Here is a 20,509-nt window from a genome sequence, read left to right as displayed (position 1 = left end):
CTCTTTGCTTGACATCATGGGAAAATCAAAAGAAATCAGCCAAGACCTCAGAAAAAAATTCCAGACCTCCACAAGTCTGGTTCATCCTTGGGAGCAATTTCCAAATGCCTGAAGGTACCACGTTCAACAATAGTATGCAAGTATAAACACCATGGGACCACGCAACTGTCATACCGCTCAGGAAGGAGACGCATTCTGTCTCCTAGAGATGATCGTACTTTGGTGTGAAAATTGTAAATCGCAGAACAACAGCAAATGACCTTGTGAAGATGCTGGAGGAAACAGGTACAAAAGTATCTATAACCACAGTAAAACTAGTCCTATATCGACGTAATCTGAAAAGCCGCTCAGCAAGGAAGAAGCCACTGCTCCAAAACCGCCATATAAAAGCCAGACTACGGTTAGCAACTGCACATGGGGACAAAGATCGTGCTTTTTGGAGAAATGTCCTCAGGTCTGATGAAAAAATAAATAAAACAGTTTGGCCGTAATGACCATCGTTATGTTTGGAGGAAAAAGGGGGATGCTTGCAAGCCGAAGAACACCATCCCATCTGTGAAGCACGGGAGTGGCAGCATCATGTTGTGGGGGTGCTTTGCTGCAGGAGGGACTGGTGTACTTCACAAAATAGATGGCATCATGAGGACGGAAAATTATGTGGATATATTGAAACAACATCTCAAGACAGTCAGGAAGTTAAAGTTTGGTCGCAAATGTGTCTTCCAAATGGACAATGACCCCAAGCATACTTCCAAAGTTGTGGCAAAATAGCTTAAGGACAACAAAGTCAAGGTATTGGAGTGGCCATCACAAAGCCCTGACCTGAGTCCTATAGAAAATGTGTGGGCAGATCTGAATAAGTGTGTTCGAGCAAGGAGGCCTGCAAATTTGAGACCGTTACACCATCTCTGTCAGGAGGAATTGGCCAAAATTCACCCAACTTATTGTGGGAAGCTTGTGGAAGGCTACCCGAATCGTTTGCTCCAAGTTAAACAATTTACAGACAATGCTACCAAATACTAATTGAGTTTATGTAAACTTCTGACCCACTGGGAATGTGATGAAAGAAATAAAAGCTTAAATAAATAATTATATTCTGACATTTCACATTATTAAAATAAAGTGGTAATCCTAATTGACCTAAAACATGACATTTTTTCTAGGATTAAATGTCAGGAATTGTGAAAAAACTGAGTTTAAATGTATTTGGCTAAAGTGTATGTAAATTTCCAACTTCAACTGTATAAGACATGGTGGTTTTGGCTCTTTGTGTGCATGTGTATGTGCATGCATTCGAGTAAATTCCTCTCTAAACAATCCCGTTTTTCATTCATCCTTAAGCCCTCCAAGGTAATATACTGTAGTAGTAGTAAGACATATCCCACAATAATTTACTCAACAGTGCAGTAGTAAACTGATCAATCAATCAATCAAATCTATTTGTGAAGCCCTTTTTACACCAGGCAATGTCACAAAGTGCTATACAGAAACCCAGCCTAAAACCCCAAAGAGCAAGCAATGCAGGTGTAGAAGCACGGTGACTAGGAAAAATTCCCTAGAAAGGCAGGAACCTAGGAACTAACCTATAGAGGATCCAGGCTCTGAGGTGTGGCCAGTCCTCTTCTTGCTATGCCGGGTGGAGATTATAACAGAACATGGCCAAGATTTTCAAACGCTCATAGATTTTTTTATTTTTTTTTATTTTTTTTATTTCACCTTCATTTAACCAGGTAGGCTAGTTGAGAACAAGTTCTCATTTGCAACTGCGACCTGGCCAAGATAAAGCGTAGCAATTCGACACATACAACACAGAGTTACACATGGAATAAACAAAACATACAGTCAATAATACAGTAGAAGAAAAGTAAACAAAAAGTCTATATACAGTGAGTGCAAATGAGGTAAGTTAAGGAAATAAATAGGCCATGGTGGCGAAGTAATTACAATATAGCAATTAAACACCGGAATGGTAGATGAAGATGAATGTGCAGGTAGAGATACTGGGGTGCAAAGGAGCAAAATAAATAAATAAATACCAGTATGGGGATGAGGTAGGTAGATAGATGGGCTGTTTACAGATAGGCTAAGTACAGGTGCAGTGATATGTAAACTGCTCTGACAGCTGGTGCTTAAAGCTAGTGAGGGAGATGTGAGTTTCCAGCTTCAGAGATTTTTGCAATTTGTTCCAGTCATGGGCAGCAGAGAACTGGAAGGAAAGATGACCAAAGGAGTAATTGCCTTTGGGGTGACCAGTGAGATATACCTGCTGGAGCGCGTGCTACGAGTGGGTGCTGCTATGGTGACCAGTGAGCTGAGATAAGGCGGGGATTTACCTAGCAGAGACTTGTAGATAACCTGTAGCCAGTGGGTTTGGCGATGAGTATGAAGCGAGGGCCAACCAACGAGAGCATACAGGTCGCAATGGTGGGTAGTGTATGGGGCTTTGGTGACAAAACGGATGGCACTGTGATAGACTGCATCCAGTTTGTTGATTAGAGTGTTGGAGGCTATTTTATAGATGACATCACCAAAGTCGAGGATCGGTAGGATGGTCAGATTTACGAGGGTATGTTTGGCAGCATGAGTGAAGGATGCTTTGTTGCGATATAGGAAGCTGATTCTAGATTTAATTTTGGATTGGAGATGCTTAATGTGAGTCTGGAAGGAGAGTTTACAGTCTAACCAGACACCCAGGTATTTGTAGTTGTCCACGTATTCTAAGTCAGAGCCGTCCAGAGTAGTGATGCTGGATGGGCGAGTAGGTGAGGGCAGCGATCGATTGAAAAGCATGCATTTAGTTTTACTTGTGTTTTAAGAGCAGTTGGAGGCCACGGAAGGAGAGTTGTATGGCATTGAAGTTCGTCTGGAGGTTAGTTAACACAGTGTCCAAGGAGGGGCCAGAAGTATACAGAATGGTGTCGTCTGCGTAGAGGTGGATCAGAGAATCACCAGCAGCAAGAGCAACATCATTGATATATACAGAAAAGAGAGTCATCCCGAGAATTGAACCCTGTGGCACACCCATAGAGACTGTCAGACTGAGGTCCAGACAACAGGCCCTCCGATTTGACACACTGAACTCTATCAGGGAAGTAGTTGGTAAACCAGGCGAGGCAATCATTTGAGAAACCATGGCTGTCGAGTCTGCCAATAAGAATGTTGTGATTGACAGAGTCGAAAGCCTTGGCCAGGTAAATGAATACGGCTGCACAGTAATGTCTCTTATCGATGGCGGTTATGATGTCGTTTACAACCTCTGAGGTGCACTCATGACCAGATCTGAAACCAGATTGCATAGCGGAGAAGGTATGGTGGAATTCGAAATGGTTAGTAATCTGTTTGTTAACTTGGCTTTCGAAGACCTTAGAAAGACAGGGTAGGATAGATATAGGTCTGTAGCAGTTTGGGTCTAAAGTGTCACCCCCTTTGAAGAGGGGGGTGACCGCGGCATCTTTCCAATCTTTGGGAATCTCAGACGATACGAAAGAGAGGTTGAACAGGCTAGTAATAGGGGTTGCAACAATTTCGGCAGATAATTTTAGAAAGAGAGGGTCCAGATTGTCTAGCCCGGCTGATTTGTAGGGGTCCAGATTTTGCAGCTCTTTCAGAACATCGGCTATCTGGATTTGGGTAAAGGAGAAATGGTGGGTGCTTTGGCAGGTTGCTGTGGAGGGTGCCGGGCAGTTGACCAGGGTAGGGGTAGCCATGTGGAAAGCATGGCAAGCCGTAGAGAAATGCTTATTGAAATTCTCAATTATAGTGGATTTATCGGTAGTGACAATGTTTCCTAGCCTCAGAGCAGTGTGCAGCTGGGAGGAGGTGCTCTTATTCTCCATGGACTTTACAGTGTCCCAGAACTTTTTTGAGTTAGTACTACAGGATGCAAATTTCTGTTTGAAAAAGCTTGGCTTAGCTTTTCTAACTGCCTGTGTATATTTGTTCCTAACTTCCCTGAAAAGTTGCATATCACGGGGGCTATTCGATGCTCATACAGAACGCCACAGGATGTTTTTGTGCTGGTCAAGGGCAGACAGGTCTGGAGTGAACCAAGGACTAAATCTATTCCTAGTTCAACATTTTTAGAGAGGGGCATGCTTATTTAAGATGGTGAGGAAGGCACTTTTAAAGAATAGCCAGGCATCATCTACTGATGGGATGAGGTCAATGTCATTCCAGGATACCCTGGCCAGGTCGATTAGAAAGGCCTGCTCGCAGAAGTGTTTCAGGGAGCGTTTGACAGTGATGAGGGGTGGTAATTTGGTCGCAGACCCATTACGGATGCAGGCAATGAGGCATTGATCACTGAGAACAGATGAGTCAAATAATAATAATCAGCATCCGTAATGGGTCTGCGACCAAATGACCTCCCCTCATCACTGTCAAACGCTCTCTGAAACACTCCCTGAAACAGCAGAGTCAAATAATAATAATCACAGTAGTTGTTGAGGGTGCAACAGGTCAGCACCTCAGGAGTAAATGTCAGTTGGCTTTTCATAGCATTCAGAGTTCGAGACTGCAGGTGCGGTAGAGAGAGAAAGTCAAAAATGGCAGTTACGGGACAAGGTAGCACGTCCGGTGAACAGGTCAGGGTTCCATAGCCACAGGCAGAACAGTTGAAACTGGAGCAGCAGCACGACCAGGTGGACTGGGGACAGCAAGGAGTCATCAGGCCAGGTAGTCCTGAGGCATGGTCCCATGGCTCAGGTCCTCTGGGAGGAGAGAGATAATTAGAGGGAGCATACTTAAATTCACTCAGGACATTGGATAAGACATGATAAATACTCCAGATGTAACAGACTGACCCTAGACCCCCAACACATAAACTACTGCAGCATAGATACTAGGGGCTGAGACAGGAGGGGTCGGGAGACACTGTGACCCTGTCCCGGACAGGTCCAACCAGGCAGGATATAACCCCACCTACTTTGCCAAAGCACAGCCCCCACACCGCTAGAGGGATATCTTCAAACCACCAACTTGCTACCCTGAGACAAGGCTGAGTATAGCCCATGAAGATCTTCCCCACGGCACAAACTTGATGGGGCGCCAACCCGGACAGGAAGATCACGTCAGTGACTCAACCCACTCAAGTGACGCACATCTCCTAGATATGGCATGGAAGAACACTAGTAAGCCAGTGACTCAGCCCCCGGAATAGGGTCAGAGGCAGAGAATCGCAGTGAAAAGAGGGAACCGACCAGGCAGAGACAGAAAGGGTGGTTTGTTGCTCCAGTGCCTTTCCGTTCACCTTCACACTCCTGGGCCTCACAACACTCAATCATAGGACCTACTGAAGAGATGAGTCTTTAATAAAGATGTAAAGGTCGAGACCGAGTCTCTCACATGGATAAGCAGACCATTCAATAAAAATTGAGCTCTATAGGAGAAAGCCCTATCTCCAACTGTTTGCTTAGAAATTCGAGGGACAATAAGGAGGCTTGTGTCTTCTGACCGTAGCGTACGTGTAGGTATGTACGGCAGGACCAAATCGGAGAGATCGGTAGGAGCGAGCCCATGTAATTCTTTGTAGGTTAGCAGTAAAACCTTGAAATCAGCCATAGCCTTAATAGGAGCCAGTGTAGTAGAGAGGAGAGGATAGGATAGTACCAGTGTAGTAGAGAGGATAGTACTACTAGGAGTACTATGATCATAGTCTTAGAATCTTGACTAGAATCCATCAGCCATGTTTAGCACTAAGTGAGGTTTATTTAGTGCATTATCCAGGTAGCCGGAAAGTAGAGCATTGCAGTAATCTAGAAGTGATAAAAGCATTGATTACCTTTTCTGCCACATTTTTTGACAAAGTTTCTGATTTTTGCAATGTTACGAAGATGGAAAAAAGCTGGCCTTGAAATATTCTTGATATGTTTGTCAAAAGAGAGATCAGGGTCCAGAGTAATGCCAATGTCCTTCGCTGATTTATTTGTGACAACTGTACAACCATCAAGATGAATTGTCAGATTCAACAGAAGATCTCTTTGTTTCTTGGGACCTAGATCTAGCAACTCCCCGTTTTGTCTGAGATTAAAAGTAAAACTTTTGCCACCACCCACTTCCTTATGTCTGAAACACAGGCTTCCAGGGAGGGCAATTTTGAGGCTTCACCATGCTTCATCGAAATGTACAGCTGTGTATCGTCCGCATAGCAGGGAAAGTTAATATTATGTTACTGAATGACATCCCCAAGAGGTAAAATATATAGTGAAAACAATAGTGGTCCTAAAACGGAACCTTGAGGAACACCGGACTAAGCCATGTTTCAGTCAGGCCAATCACATCAAGATTATGATTAGTTAATTGACTATAATTGCCTTTGAAGTAAGGGATCTAACATTAAGTAGCCCTATTTTGAGATGTGAGGTATCATGATCTCTTTCAATAATGACAGGAATGGAGGAGGTCTTTATCCTAGTGAGATTGCTAAGGCGAACACCGCCATGTTTAGTTTTGCCCAACCTAGGTCGAGGCACAGACACGGTCTCAATGGTGATAGCTGAGCTGACTACACTGACTGTGCTAGTGGCAGACTCCACTATGCTGGCAGGCTGGCTAACAGCCTGCTGCCTGGCCTGCACCCTATTTCATTGTGGAGCTAGAGGAGTTAGAGCCCTGTCTATGTTGGTAGATAAGATGAGAGCACCCCTCCAGCTAGGATGGAGTCCGTCACTCCTCAGCAGGTCAGGCTTGGTCCTGTTTGTGGGTGAGTCCCAGAAAGAGGGCCAATTATCTACAAATTCTATCTTTTGGGAGGGGCAGAAAACAGTTTTCAACCAGCGATTGAGTTGTGAGACTGCTGTAGAGCTCATCACTCCCCCTAACTGGGAGGGGGCCAGAGACAATTACTCGATGCCGACACATCTTTCTAGCTGATTTACACGCAGAAGCTATGTGGTGATCTCTGACTGTTTCATCCTAACATCGTTGGTGCCGACGTGGATAACAATATCTCTATACTCTCTACACTCGCCAGTTTTAGCTTTAGCCAGCACCATCTTCAGATTAGCCTTAACGTCAGTAGCCCTGCCCCCTGGTAAACAGTGTATGATCACTGGATGATTCGTTTTAAGTCTAATACTGCGGGTAATGGAGTCGCCAATGACTAGCGTTTTCAATTTGTCAGAGCTAATGGTGGGAAGCTTCGGCGTCTCAGACCCCGTAACGGGAGGAGTAGAGACAAGAGAAGGCTCGGCCTGTGACTCCGACTCGCTGCTTAATGGGGAAAACCGGTTGAAAGTTTCTGTCGGCTGAATGAGCGACACCGGTTGAGCATTCCTACAGCATTTCCTTCCAGAAACCGTGAGAAAGTTGTCTGGCTGCGGGGACTGTGCCAGGGGATTTATACTACTATCTGTACTTACTGGTGGCACGGACGCTGTTTCATCCTTTCCTACACTGAAATTACCCTTCCCTAACGATTGCGTCTGAAGCTGGGCTTGTAGCACAGCTATCCTCGCCGTGAGGCGATCGTTCTCCTGTATATTATGAGTACAGCGACTGCAATTAGAAGGCATCATGTTAATGTTACTACTTAGCTTCGGCTGTTGGAGGTCCTGACGAACCATGTCCAGATAAAGCGTCCGGAGTGAAAAAGTTGAGGGAAAAAACAAAAATATAAACGGTAATTAAAAAGTTAAAAACGTAAAGTTGTCAGGTAGCAAAATAGGTTGGCAACAAAATGCACAGCAACACGTAAACAAGTCTGCAAGTTGTGACCGGAAATGACGTGATGATCAAACTAGCTCCTGTAATAAGATGGTGGTCCGATAGTCCAAGATTATGAGGAAAAACATTAAGATCCACAATATTTATTCTACGAGACAAAACTAGTTTCAGAGTATGACTGTGGCAGTGAGTAGGTCCGGAAACATGTTGGACAAAACCCACTGACTTGATGATGGCTTCGAAAGCCTTTTGGTGGGGGTCTGTGGACTTTTCCATGTGAATATTGTCTGCCATGACTACAAGGTCCGATAGAAATTCAGGGAACTCAGTGAGGAACGCTGTATATACGGCCCAGAATGCCTGTAAACAGTAGCTATAAAACGTGATTGAGTAGGCTGCATAGATTTCATGACTATTAGCTCAAAAGACGGTAACGCATTCATTTTGGGGGGGGTAAATTAAAATTTGCCATCTTAAATGTTAGCAAAACCTCCGCCTTTGGGATGCGCGGGGGACATGGTCACTATTGTAAACTGTCATTCTTTAAAAGTAATTTCCTCACCACCTTAAATATGCATGCCCCTTTCAAAAAATGCAGAACTAAGAACAGATATAGCCCTTGGTTCACTCCAGACCTGACTGCCCGCGACCAGCACAAAAACATCCTGTGGCGGACTGCACAAGCATCGAATTGTCCCCGCGATATGCAACTTTTCAGGGAAGTCAGGAACCAATACACGCAGTCAGTCAGGAAAGCAAAGTCTCTAGCTTTTTTCAAACAGAAATTTGCATCTTGTAGCTCTAACTCCCACATTTTTTGGGACACTAAAGTCCATGGAGAATAAGAGCACCTCCTCCCAGCTGCCCACTGCACTGAGGCTAGGAAATACTGTCACCATATTTTCTCTAAGGCTGACCATGCTTTCCTCCTGGCTACCCCATCCCCGGCCAACAGCTCCGCACCCCCCGCAGCTACCTGCCCAAGCCTCCTCAGCTTCTCCTTCACCCAAATCCAGATAGCAGATGTTCTGAAAGAGCTGCAAAACCTGGACCTGTACAAATCAGCTGGGCTAGACAATCTGGACTCTCTCTTTCTAAAATTATCTGCTGACATTACCAGTCTGTTCAACCTCTCTTTTGTATCGTCTGAGATCCCTAAAGATTGGAAAGCTGCTTCAGTCATCCCCCTCTTCAAAGGGGGTGACACTCTAGACCCAAACTGTTATAGACTATATCCATCCTGCCCTGCCTTCCTAAGTCTTCGAACGCTAAGTTAATAAACAGATCACTGACCATTTAGAATCCCACCGTACCTTCTCCGCTGTGCAATCCGGTTTCCGAGCTGGTCACAGGTGCACCTCAGCCACGCTCAAGGTACTAAACGATATCATAACCGCCATCGATAAAAGACAGTACTGTGCAGCCATCTTCTTTGACCTGGCCAAGGCTTTCGACTCTGTCAATCACCGTATTCTTATCGGCAGACTCAACAGCCTTGGTTTCTCAAATGACTGCCTAGCCTGGTTCACCAACTACTTCTCAGAGTTCAGTGTGTCAAATTGGAGGGCATGTTGTCCGGACCTCTGGCAGTCTCTAATGGGGGTACCACAGGGTTTAATTCTCGGGCCGACTCTTTTCTCTGTACATATCAACGATGTCGCTCTTGCTGTGGGTGGTTCTCTGATCCACCTCTACGCAGACAACATTCTGTATACATTTGGCCCTTCTTTGGATACTATGTTAACAAAAACCTTCCGCAATGTCATTTACAAAATAGCCTCCAACACTCTATTCAGAAAACTGTATGCGGTCTATCACAGTCCCATCCGTTTTGTCACCAAAGCCCCATATACCACCCACCACTGCGACCTGTATGCTCTAGTCGGCTGGTCCTCTCTACATATTCATTGCAAGACCCACTGGCTCCAGGTCATCTACATACAGTATATAACAAAGTATTGAGATAAACTTTTGTTATTGACCAAATACTTATTTTCCACCATAATTTGCAAATAAATTCATTAAAAATCCTACAATGTGATTTTCTGGATTTCTTTTCTCATTTTGTCTGTCATAGTTGACGTGTACCTATGATGAAAATTACAGGCCTCTCATCTTTTTAAGTAGGAGAACTTGCACAATTGGTGGCTGACTAAATACTTTTTTGCCCCGCTGTAAGTCTATGGTAGGTAAAGCTCCACCTTATCTCATCTCACTGGTCACGATAACAACACCCACAAGTAGCACTCGCTCCAGCAGGTATATCTCACTGGTCATCCCCAAAGCCAACACCTCCTTTGGCTGCCTTTCCTTCCAGTTCTCTGCTGCCAATGACTGGAACAAATTGCAAAAATCGCTGAAACTGGATACTTATATTTCCTTCACTAACTTTAAACAGCTAACCAATCGCTGCAGCTGTAAATAGCCCATCTGTAAATAGCCCATCCAATCTACCTACCTCATCCCCATATTGTTTTTATTTACTTTTCTGCTGTGTGAGGGGATTTATACTACTATCTCTACTTATTGGTGGCACAAACGCTGTTTCATCCTTTCCTGCACTTAAATTGTCCTTGCCTAACGATTGCGTCTGAAGCTGGGCTTGCAGCACGGCTATCCTCACCATAAGGTGCTAGTTTTCCTGTTTTCCTTTTCCAGAGTACAGCGACTGCAATTAGATGGCATATGTTAATGTTACTACTTAGCTTCGGCTGGTGGAGCTCCTGTAGAACCATGTCCAGATAAAGTATCCGTGGTGAAAAGGTTGAATGAAAGAAGTTGACCGAGGGGGGAAAAATACAAATATTAAATGGTTATTAAAAATTTTAATGTAAAAAATATGAAGTTGTAAGGTAGCAAGAAAGTTGCAACAAACCGCACAGCGTCACAAATTCAACACTTCAGTTAGCTTAGGGTATACAGATTTGTTTGATCTTCATTTCAGCCAGTTTTATACAGCAGGAAAATAATCCTGCAGCAACAGGAAACGTGCATTTTTTTGTGGATTATAATTAATATACATTTTTGTAGGGATCGATACATTTCTGCATTTCAGGACAGTTTCTTGCAATAGGTTGATCAAATTAAGATTTTACATCTGTATGCTTTAACCTGCTATTGCACACACAGGCACAGGTGTGCCATACTGTACTATTGATCAAGCACCCGCTGCATTGAAACCAGTAGGCTAATTCACACTGTCTAAACTCTGAGCTGAGGATAACTAACACTGGTCTTCCCAGTGCACCTCCCGCTTTCTCCTACAGCTTGGGCTAAAAAGGGTTTGCTTTATTTAATGGTCCTATATGATCGGACCATCAAATAAAGCAAACCTTGTCGTGACTTGCGACATACTTCTAGTTTCCTGAAACGGGTCTCACATCTATCACACTGACCTCACCTTTCCCCTCTTCCCTCTTGCAGTTGCCGGGTTACTGCGACGGCAGCCTTCCTGCACTGAGCTAAAATGGGGGAAGAGAGAGCGAACAATAGATAGAAGAAAAGGGAGAGATTTGAGAAATGCTGAGTGTGGTGTCTGACCTCTGTGTCAGCTGATCTGGTCTCCCACTCCTCTTCGGTCTCTGGTGACTCCACATAAAAGGGCCCCTTCTCTATCCCTCTTTCTTCTCTCCTCTCACTTTTCTCTCCCTCCTTTTCTCTCTGCTCTTTCCCCCTTTCTGTAGTTTTTTACATTTTTTATGAAATCTATTCCTTAATTACCGCCAACATCTTCTGGTAAGCGTCCCTCACTTACATTATAATTTATTTGCCTTTCAAGTGGGCACTTAAAATGTCTCTTTAACCATTCACCCCAGAGCGGTCTGTGCTGAATGGAGAGGGCTTCATTTGGGTCTCAACAACCACCACCCTCCATCCCTCACCCCCCTTCTGACCTCTACCTCCCTCCTCCATCCCCCACACCCTCTTTATTTTTCATTCTAATTGAGCTTTTTTTTATTCTCCTTCGTCAATATGGCCCTGTAGCTTTTTGTCCCCCAAAGTGACATCCAGCAAGACCCTCCCTCTTTACCTCTGTTCCCTCCAATCAACATGACTCACACAGGCTTGCTACTTTTGCATATTCCTTCTGCCCTCTAGCCTTTAGTCCTTTGTGAGATGTTGTTACTTACTAAATCTAAACACACTAGCGTTCGAGGAGACCCCCACAGAGAGCCTTACTGTATGTGTACCTGAGATCCACTAAAGAGAGAACTAAAACCACCTGAATTGGCTTTATTTGTCCTGCTCTAGTTGCATCATCCCCCTGCTCCAGATTAGGCCCTCAAATTGATTCTGCAGGGCATTCATAAGCATGGTCGATGGGCTTAAGTGGCTATTAAAAGGACTTTAGCACCTTTTAAGGAGAACAAAAGAGTAGAAAAGAGAAGGCTTCTGTCCCTCTTCCTTTTTACAAGGAGCACCATATCCCCCTCTTCTCTCCCTTTCTTCTCGCTTTCTATAAATATGATCCCTTGTTGAGGACCTTGGAGGTTTAGGGAGACTGCAGTGACAGCAGAGAGGCTGTTTCCTACTGTAATTAGATATATGTGATCCTAATCATTTAGGCCATTCATTAGGGCTAATAGTTTGAGCAGCCTGTGCGACAGAACAATAATTAAGATGTGACGAGTGTGTGCTGTGTCATAGCTGTGATTATTGCTGTGTGACTGACTAAAAAGAGTGTGTGTGTTTACATTGTGAATGTGTGTTTTGCGTACATGTATCTGGTTAAATGTGTGCTAATCTAAACATTACTATTTTCATGTGAGTGACTGCGTGTCTCTCCATAGGCTCTGTGGTGTTTGTATTGTCTCTTCTGTTTGCTAGAGCCAGCCTTTGATTTTTGGTTATTCTATGAAGATTTGCTGTGTTGTCCAAACTTTAGAGTACACACACACACACACTTGCGTGCATACATGTGCACACACACACACACACACACACACACACACTGTCTTTAATAAGTGTATTCAGCTGGATGTGCTAAGCCCTACTGGAGAGCATTTGCATATGTTTGTGAACTTGTCACTGGTAAAGGCTTTCCAAGCCCAGGTCAACACAGCTCATTCACTTGAATGGAGGACCAAAAGAGAAACAGCTAAGGTTTTCCAACGAGGGTTAGGAAAGGAAACCAGAGCTTTCAGGAATGTCCCTTTCTAATTGTATGGGTCTTAATTCTGGGGCAAGATCATTGTCAATGGGGATTGAACACAAAATGACATCCACTTCTTCAGTGTGTTGAAACATCCATGTACAGCAGTTATAACAGTGCGTGGCATTTAATTGTTGGCCTACTGTGAGGTTATGTTTGTTTTACTTTTATAATTATTGTTGCAGCATACACTTGTGCATGTGTGTTTCTACATATAGGCCTATACATTTATATGACCCTTTGTTTGACAGGGACACTCGCTGCTTCCTGTCTGTGGCTTTACCATGGTGTCATGGTGGATGTCACAGCCATCACGTAGCTTGTACCAACCTGAGATATGTGCCGCGGCGCGCCGTGCTCTACTGCCCCGGCAATGATGAGAGGAAGCTGAGGAAACTGGCATCGCTGCGTGGCCTAGATTGTGCCGTATTGGACTGTGAGGATGGAGTGGCCCTTAGCAAGAAGGTACTATTAGACACTCACACACACACACACACTTGTACAGTGCCTTGCGAAAGTATTCGGCTCCCTTGAACTTTGCGACCTTTTGCCACATTTCAGGCTTCAAACATAAAGATATACAACTGTATTTTTTTGTGAAGAATCAACAACAAGTGGGACACAATCATGAAGTGGAACGACATTTATTGGATATTTCAAACTTTTTTAACAAATCAAAAACTGAAAAATTGGGCGTGCAAAATTATTCAGCCCCTTTACTTTCAGTGCAGCAAACTCTCTCCAGAAGTTCAGTGAGGTTCTCTGAATGATCCAATGTTGACCTAAATGACTAATGATGATAAATACAATCCACCTGTGTGTAATCAAGTCTCCGTATAAATGCACCTGCACTGTGATAGTCTCAGAGGTCCGTTAAAAGCGCAGAGAGCATCATAAAGAACAAGGAACACACCAGGCAGGTCCGAGATACTGTTGTGAAGAAGTTTACAGCCGGATTTGGATACAAAAATATTTCCCAAGCTTTAAACATCCCAAGGAGCACTGTGCAAGCGATAATATTATAATGGAAGGAGTATCAGACCACTGCAAATCTACCAAGACCTGGCCGTCCCTCTAAACTTTCAGCTCATACAAGGAGAAGACTGATCAGAGATGCAGCCAAGAGGCCCATGATCACTCTGGATGAACTGCAGAGATCTACAGCTGAGGTGGGAGACTCTGTCCATAGGACAACAATCAGTCGTATATTGCACAAATCTGGCCTTTATGGAAGAGTGGCAAGAAGAAAGCCATTTCTTAAAGATATCCATAAAAAGTGTTGTTTAAAGTTTGCCACAGGCCACCTGGGAGACACACCAAACATGTGGAAGAAGGTGCTCTGGTCAGATGAAACCAAAATTGAACTTTTTGGCAACAATGCAAAACGTTATGTTTGGCGTAAAAGCAACACAGCTGAACACACCATCCCCACTGTCAAACATGGTGGTGGCAGCATCATGGTTTGGGCCTGCTTTTCTTCATCAGGGACAGGGAAGATGGATGGAGCCAAGTACAGGACCATTCTGGAAGAAAACCTGATGGAGTCTGCAAAAGACCTGAGACTGGGATGGAGATTTGTCTTCCAACAAGACAATGATCCAAAACATAAAGCAAAATCTACAATGGAATGGTTCAAAAATAAACATATCCAGGTGTTAGAATGGCCAAGTCAAAGTCCAGACCTGAATCCAATTGAGAATCTGTGGAAAGAACTGGAAACTGCTGTTCACAAATGCTCTCCATCCAACCTCACTGAGCTCGAGCTGTTTTGCAAGGAGGAATGGGAAAAAATGTCAGTCTCTCGATGTGCAAAACTGATAGAGACATACCCCAAGCGACTTACAGCTGTGGCAAAAGGTGGCGCTACAAAATATTAACTTAAGGGGGCTGAATAATTTTGCACGCCCAATTTTTCAGTTTTTGTTTTGTTAAAAAGTTTTAAATATCCAATAAATGTCGTTCCACTTCATGATTGTGTCCCACTTGTTGTTGATTCTTCACAAAAAAATACAGTTTTATATCTTTATGTTTGAAGCCTGAAATGTGGCAAAAGGTCGCAAAGTTCAAGGGGGCCGAATACTTTCGCAAGGCACTGTACCTCGCACGACACACACACTTGCACAATCATCTCCAAGTGTGTGTGTCAGCTTCCGCCTTGGCTAAAGTCTTAATTCCAGCTCACTCTCTCGGTCAGCCAGGTGCTGCCAGGCCTTAATCAGTGGTGAATGAGAGAATGACCTAAAAGAGATGCTTAAAACAAGCTAATTTCACCCCATTACAATACCACAAAGGCCTCTGCTGGCCCCCCTATCCCCTGTCTTTAAAACAAGGTGACCACATCCCACTGAGTCCCAACTGGGCAACCAGCAGGAAGCCAGCAGATGCAGCAGGTTAAAAAGCATTCTCATCCTGCCCACACAGCTTCCCCATTGGCCCCGCCGGCCTCCCCTGCCCACCCTATGAAATCATGATTGGTTGGAGAAGAAAGAAGAGAAGGGGAAAAGGTTTTTAAGTCATGATAATAAAGATGATTGATATGGCTCAGAAGGTTTCTGTCATAAGAGAATGAACTGAAAGATGATTATTGTGACTGACAGGCTAAACAGCTGTGAGCCTGTTAAGGATGTCAATGTTTAGAAACAACAAGCTTTATGTTTTTGTGCGGAGGAGGTGGAGGAGAGGTGGCATTGTGTACACACGCGCGCACACACACAGCCAACCATGGAAAAATAGTATTGTATTCCAAGAATCCCCTTCCTACTAATCCCATTACTGTCCCCCCTTCTGTTCTGGTGACGGCCTAACGCTCCACAATAGCGCTCCCGAGTCGGAGCAGGATTCAGTCAATTGTCACGACCATATGTTAGCTTAAAAATAATTCTGCCATAATGCGGCAAACCCTGTGATATATTATTTATTTGCTAGGTTAGTACTATGTTGAAATGAGTTATTAACTCTTTAATTAAAGGCACCTTTTTCTCCCCGGCTCCCTCTCTTCCACTTCCCCCTCTCTCAGCTGCTTTGTGCATTGTGGCAATTGGAAATCCATGGGGGGTTTTGTTGTATACCTTCAGACAGGACGCTTTATTTTCCTACGGGGCTAAATTACACTTCTCGTGTGTGTGCGTGCAGGCGTCCATTTTACACTGCCAATTAATGCTGCAGAACTGATAATGACATTCTGCCATTGAATGCATTTATGATTTAGATATTTTTCCCTCTAATATTGTTTTAAAGAATCTATTAAATCTGTGAAAACGCTAAGTGGTGAGTGAAGAAAGACCGCAGAAGATATATTGTCACAATCATCACCTTTGAGAATCCAAGCTTGCTGCTAACCTATTATTGTGTAACATCGTTACACCAGAGAGCTAAGCTATCTGGCCTTCCTGTTTGTCTCTCTGTCGACGTTGTTAGCTACAGTCACTACGCTCGCAGCTAACCCTCGCTGCGATTACCTTCACCATGACAACGGCACAGCGGGCCTGTCGCCGTGCCAACCGATGCCAGGCCCCCACGCTGCCCCTGTTGTTGCCCGACTGACAGACGGAGTGAAAGAGAGCTGCCCAGAGCCTGCTAACTGCTACCCTGAGAGGAGAGGAACGGAGAGGAGGGGGAGAGGAGCAAAAGGCTAGAGAGAAGGAGAGGAGGAGGAGGAGGGAATAGTGTGGGGAAGACAAGGCTGACCGCACTAACACTATTACGCATATCATCATATCTGTAAGATCAGTGGGAAGGAGGAGAAGAGGGGGATGAGGTGGAGGAGGGCAAGCTGAAACCCTGTAGTGGAGCTGACGGCTACACCTGTCTCTTTCATCCCCCCCTTCGTACCTTCTCTTCGTACCCTATAGGCTAGCGTTCCTCCTGACATCTCGCTCTCCCCTGTTGGCCTCCTATCTCCTTCACTTCTCCATCCCTCCCTCCTGACTCCCCTCTGTTGAGATTTTCTGTGTAATCCCTGGAAGTTTGGAACTAATGAACTAACTGCTGAGCCTCTGAAATGGAGCCTGGTCCAAAACTATACTGTACTTCACACTCCATTTCCTTCACCAGATGGTAGGGTGGCTGCGCCGGAAGGGAGCAACCTCACACACACACACACACACACACACAATATTTTATATATATATATATACACACACACACGCAGGCACATGCTCTGACACGAGCACGGATGCACAGACAGACACACGCATAGACACACACACACGCATAGACACACACACACACACACACACACACACACACACACACACACACACACACAGGGCTTTGGCCGGCAGGGAGCACCTCCCTCACTGGAATGTGAAAGTGGAGGGATGTTGTTTTCCTTGCCCATTTTGATGGGTTAGAAAAATACTAACTCTGAGATGGTGCGTGTGTCTGTCTTTCTGTGTCATCTGATCCACTCTCCTGCAGGTGGTGGTAGTGACTGCCACATAACACAAATATGGTGACCAGCGCTCTTGCTCTGAAATGCTCATACATTTTCTCTCTCTCACTCTCTCACTCTCACTCACTCACTCACTCACTCACTCACTCACTCACTCACTCACTCACACACACACACACACACACACACAGTTCCTTTTTGATTTGTAAAGAAAAGTGTTTGAACAAAAAGTTTTTTATAGTCAATGCATCTTGTCATCCAAATGTTACTCTTAACAATGCTTATTATTGTCCACCATAAGTATTTAGTAATGTCATCCATGTGAATATGGAAAACACATAGTGAAAGACAGATTTGGGATTTATACAGTGCATTCGGAAAGTATTCAGACCTGTTCCCTTTTTACACAACTTGTTACGTTAGACTTATTCTAAAATGGATTGTATAAAAACATTTCCTCATCAATCTACACACAATACCCCATAATGACAAAGCGGAAACAGGTTTTTAGACATTTTTGCAAATGTATTAAAAAATAGAGCTTATAGAACAATGAAACTTAGGCCCTTTTATAAGCATCTGAGATGTTAGGATTCAAAACCTTTGAGTTTTTGACCAATAGTATTTCTGTAAAGTTAACCTCCAATCAGATATCAGACCTACATGATGCTTCTCAGAGGTGTGACACAGGATGGAGGTTGGCAAGACTAACACAGAGAATGCTGAATTCAAATAAAATAAAATTTTATGGGCCACATGCACTTGTTTAGCAGATGTTATTGCGGGTGTTGCGAAATGTTTGTGTTTCTAGCTCCTAAAACAACACAGGGTAAATCCTGTGTTGAGATCCTGAACATTGTCTTTTTTTTTTCTCAGGCCAGGCATTTTATGTCCTGTTGTGACGACCCGCAATGCCATTTAAAATGAGCTCAGGTGAAGGACAGCCTGCCTTTGTGCGTATATGTACAGTGCCTTCGGAAAGTATTCAGACCCCTTGACTTTTTCCACATTTTGTTACGTTACAGCCTTATTCTAAAATGGATAAAAAAGAATAATCCTCAGCAATCTACACACAACATCCCATAATGACAAGGTGAAAACAGGTTTTTAGAAATGTTTGCAAATGTATAAAAAAAAAAAAACTAAGTATTCAGACCCTTTGCTATGAGACTCGGAATTGGAGTCCATCTGTGGTAAATTCAGTTGATTGGACAGGATTTGGAAAGGCACACACCTATCTATATAAGGTTCCACAGTTGACAGTGCATGGCAGAGCAAAAACCAAGCCATGAGGTCAAATTAATTGTCCATAGAGCCCCGGGACAGGATTGTGTCGAGGCACAGATCTGGGGAACGGTACCAAAAACGTTTTGCAGCATTGAAGATCCCCAAGAACACATTGGCCTCCATCATTCTTAAATGGAAGAAGTTTGGAACCACCAAGACCCTTCCTAAAGCTGGCCGCCCGGCCAAACTGAGCAATCGGGGGAGAAGGGCCTTGGTCAGGGAAGTTACCAAGAACCTGATGGTCACTCTGACAGAGCTCCAGACTCTCAGAACATGAGAAACCAAATTCTTGTGTCTGATGAAACCAAGATTCAACTTTTTGGCCTGAATGCCAAGCGCCACATCTGGAGGAAAACTGGCATGGTGGTGGCAGCTTCATGCTGTGGGGATGTTTTTCAGTGGCAGGGACTGGGAGACTAGTCCAGGTCGAGGAAAAGATGAACGGAGCAAATTACAGAGAGATCCTTGATGAAAACCTGCTCCAGAGCACTCAGGACCTCAGACTGGGGCGAAGGTTCACCTTCCAACAGGACAACGACCCTAAGCACACAGCTAACACTACGCAGGAGTGGCTCTGCAGAGAAGAGTGGAAAAACACCCCAAATACAGGTGTGCCAAGCTTGCAGTGTCATACCCAAGAAGATGTGACTCTGTAATCGCTGCCAAAGGTGCTTCAACAAAGTATTAAGTAAAAGGTCTGAATGCTTATGTTAATCTATTTAAAAAACATTTCTAAAAAACTGTTTTTGCTTTGTCATTATGGGGTATTGTGTGTAGATTGATGAGAGGAAAATACAATTGAATTTTAGAAAAAGGCTGTAAGATAACAAAATGTGGAAAAAGTTAATGGGTCTGAATACTTTCCAAATGCACTGTACATACCGTATACCAAATCCAATAATTCTCATTGGATCCCAGATTTTTTTTGTTCTGTAGTATTTCACTAAAAGTATTCTAAAATTAGGCATAGGACACATTTTACTTTTGACAAAACAACTCCAATTTACTACATCGTACGGAAATCAATTGACATTTTTACTCCACTCTCCATTACCACCAGCAAGCGTCATTGTTAGTCATTCAATTAGTCCCACCCTGGGTTAATGTTATAGTGTAGGGAAACGCGTGGTGTAATTCCCTGTCCTTTAATCTATATTATTGAATCTGCTACATAGAAAAACAGCTACTGTCTTTTATGCAATGTTTGGTGTCAGCTGATTATTGTAAATTTTATTTATGTTCCAGTTCTGCTGGTGGCAGCGAGTGGGAATTGAGAAGTGTTGCCTTCAGTGTACCGTATATAGTTTGCTTAATTCATTCTGAAGTGCCTTACGTAGTTGTTACATTGCTATGGATTGCACGTGGATATTAGGTCATATATTTTTTTCTTCTCAGAATTCATTTACAAGTGTAATTTGTTGTCCGCACATCAAAGTTTTCATTTTAACATAAATGATGCAGCCAATTGTCATCCAATAAGGACTTCATTTGAATGCACATATTGTTAGTCAAGAGAGGAAGTTTGAGACATTTATCCTAAAAGTAAAAATAGTAAAATTAATATTTATTTGACAGATGGGACACTTGGGGATCAATCCTCTGTGTGTGTGTGTGTGTGTGTCTGTCTGTGTCTCTGTGTGTGCGTGCCCTTGTCTGCGGCTGTGTGTTTGTGCATGCACTGATATCTGTGTGTATGTGTGCCCCTGATCTCTTCAGTGAGCCTAGTAGAGTTGCGAGAAACTCCCTGCCAAGAATCACAAAATAATCTGAGCCACTCACCCAGAAAATAGATCCTGCCCCAACGAGATCATACACACACCCTGTCTTTGCCAAACCAATCTGCCTGTCACAGACCTGTGTGTGCTTTCTTGCATGTCATGTATGCTTGTGTGTGTGTTAGTCCTATCAGTGTGTGGGTTAAGCGGCAGGCGTCCTGCCACAGTCATGTGTGGTCCATGGGTGGGTGGGGGCTAAGAATTAGTGGAAGGTGCAGACAATTTAATGATTGTCTATGG

General features: G+C 43.9%; 1 protein-coding gene across 1 annotated transcript in view; it reads left to right on the top strand.

Annotated features, from left to right (window-relative positions):
* Positions 1–20,509, top strand: part of clybl (citramalyl-CoA lyase) — a 196,037-nt gene that overhangs the window by 86,521 nt on the left and 89,007 nt on the right. Inside the window, exon 2 of the mRNA XM_021596826.3 lies at positions 13,066–13,279. Coding sequence (XP_021452501.2) covers positions 13,066–13,279 — 214 coding nt within the window. The remainder of the gene's footprint in view (positions 1–13,065; positions 13,280–20,509) is intronic.

This window comes from Oncorhynchus mykiss, chromosome 3 (genome assembly GCF_057628025.1).
Source record: "Oncorhynchus mykiss isolate SJ-2025 chromosome 3, ASM5762802v1, whole genome shotgun sequence".
Lineage (NCBI taxonomy): Eukaryota > Metazoa > Chordata > Actinopteri > Salmoniformes > Salmonidae > Oncorhynchus > Oncorhynchus mykiss.
This window is presented reverse-complemented; position numbering and strand designations above follow the sequence as displayed.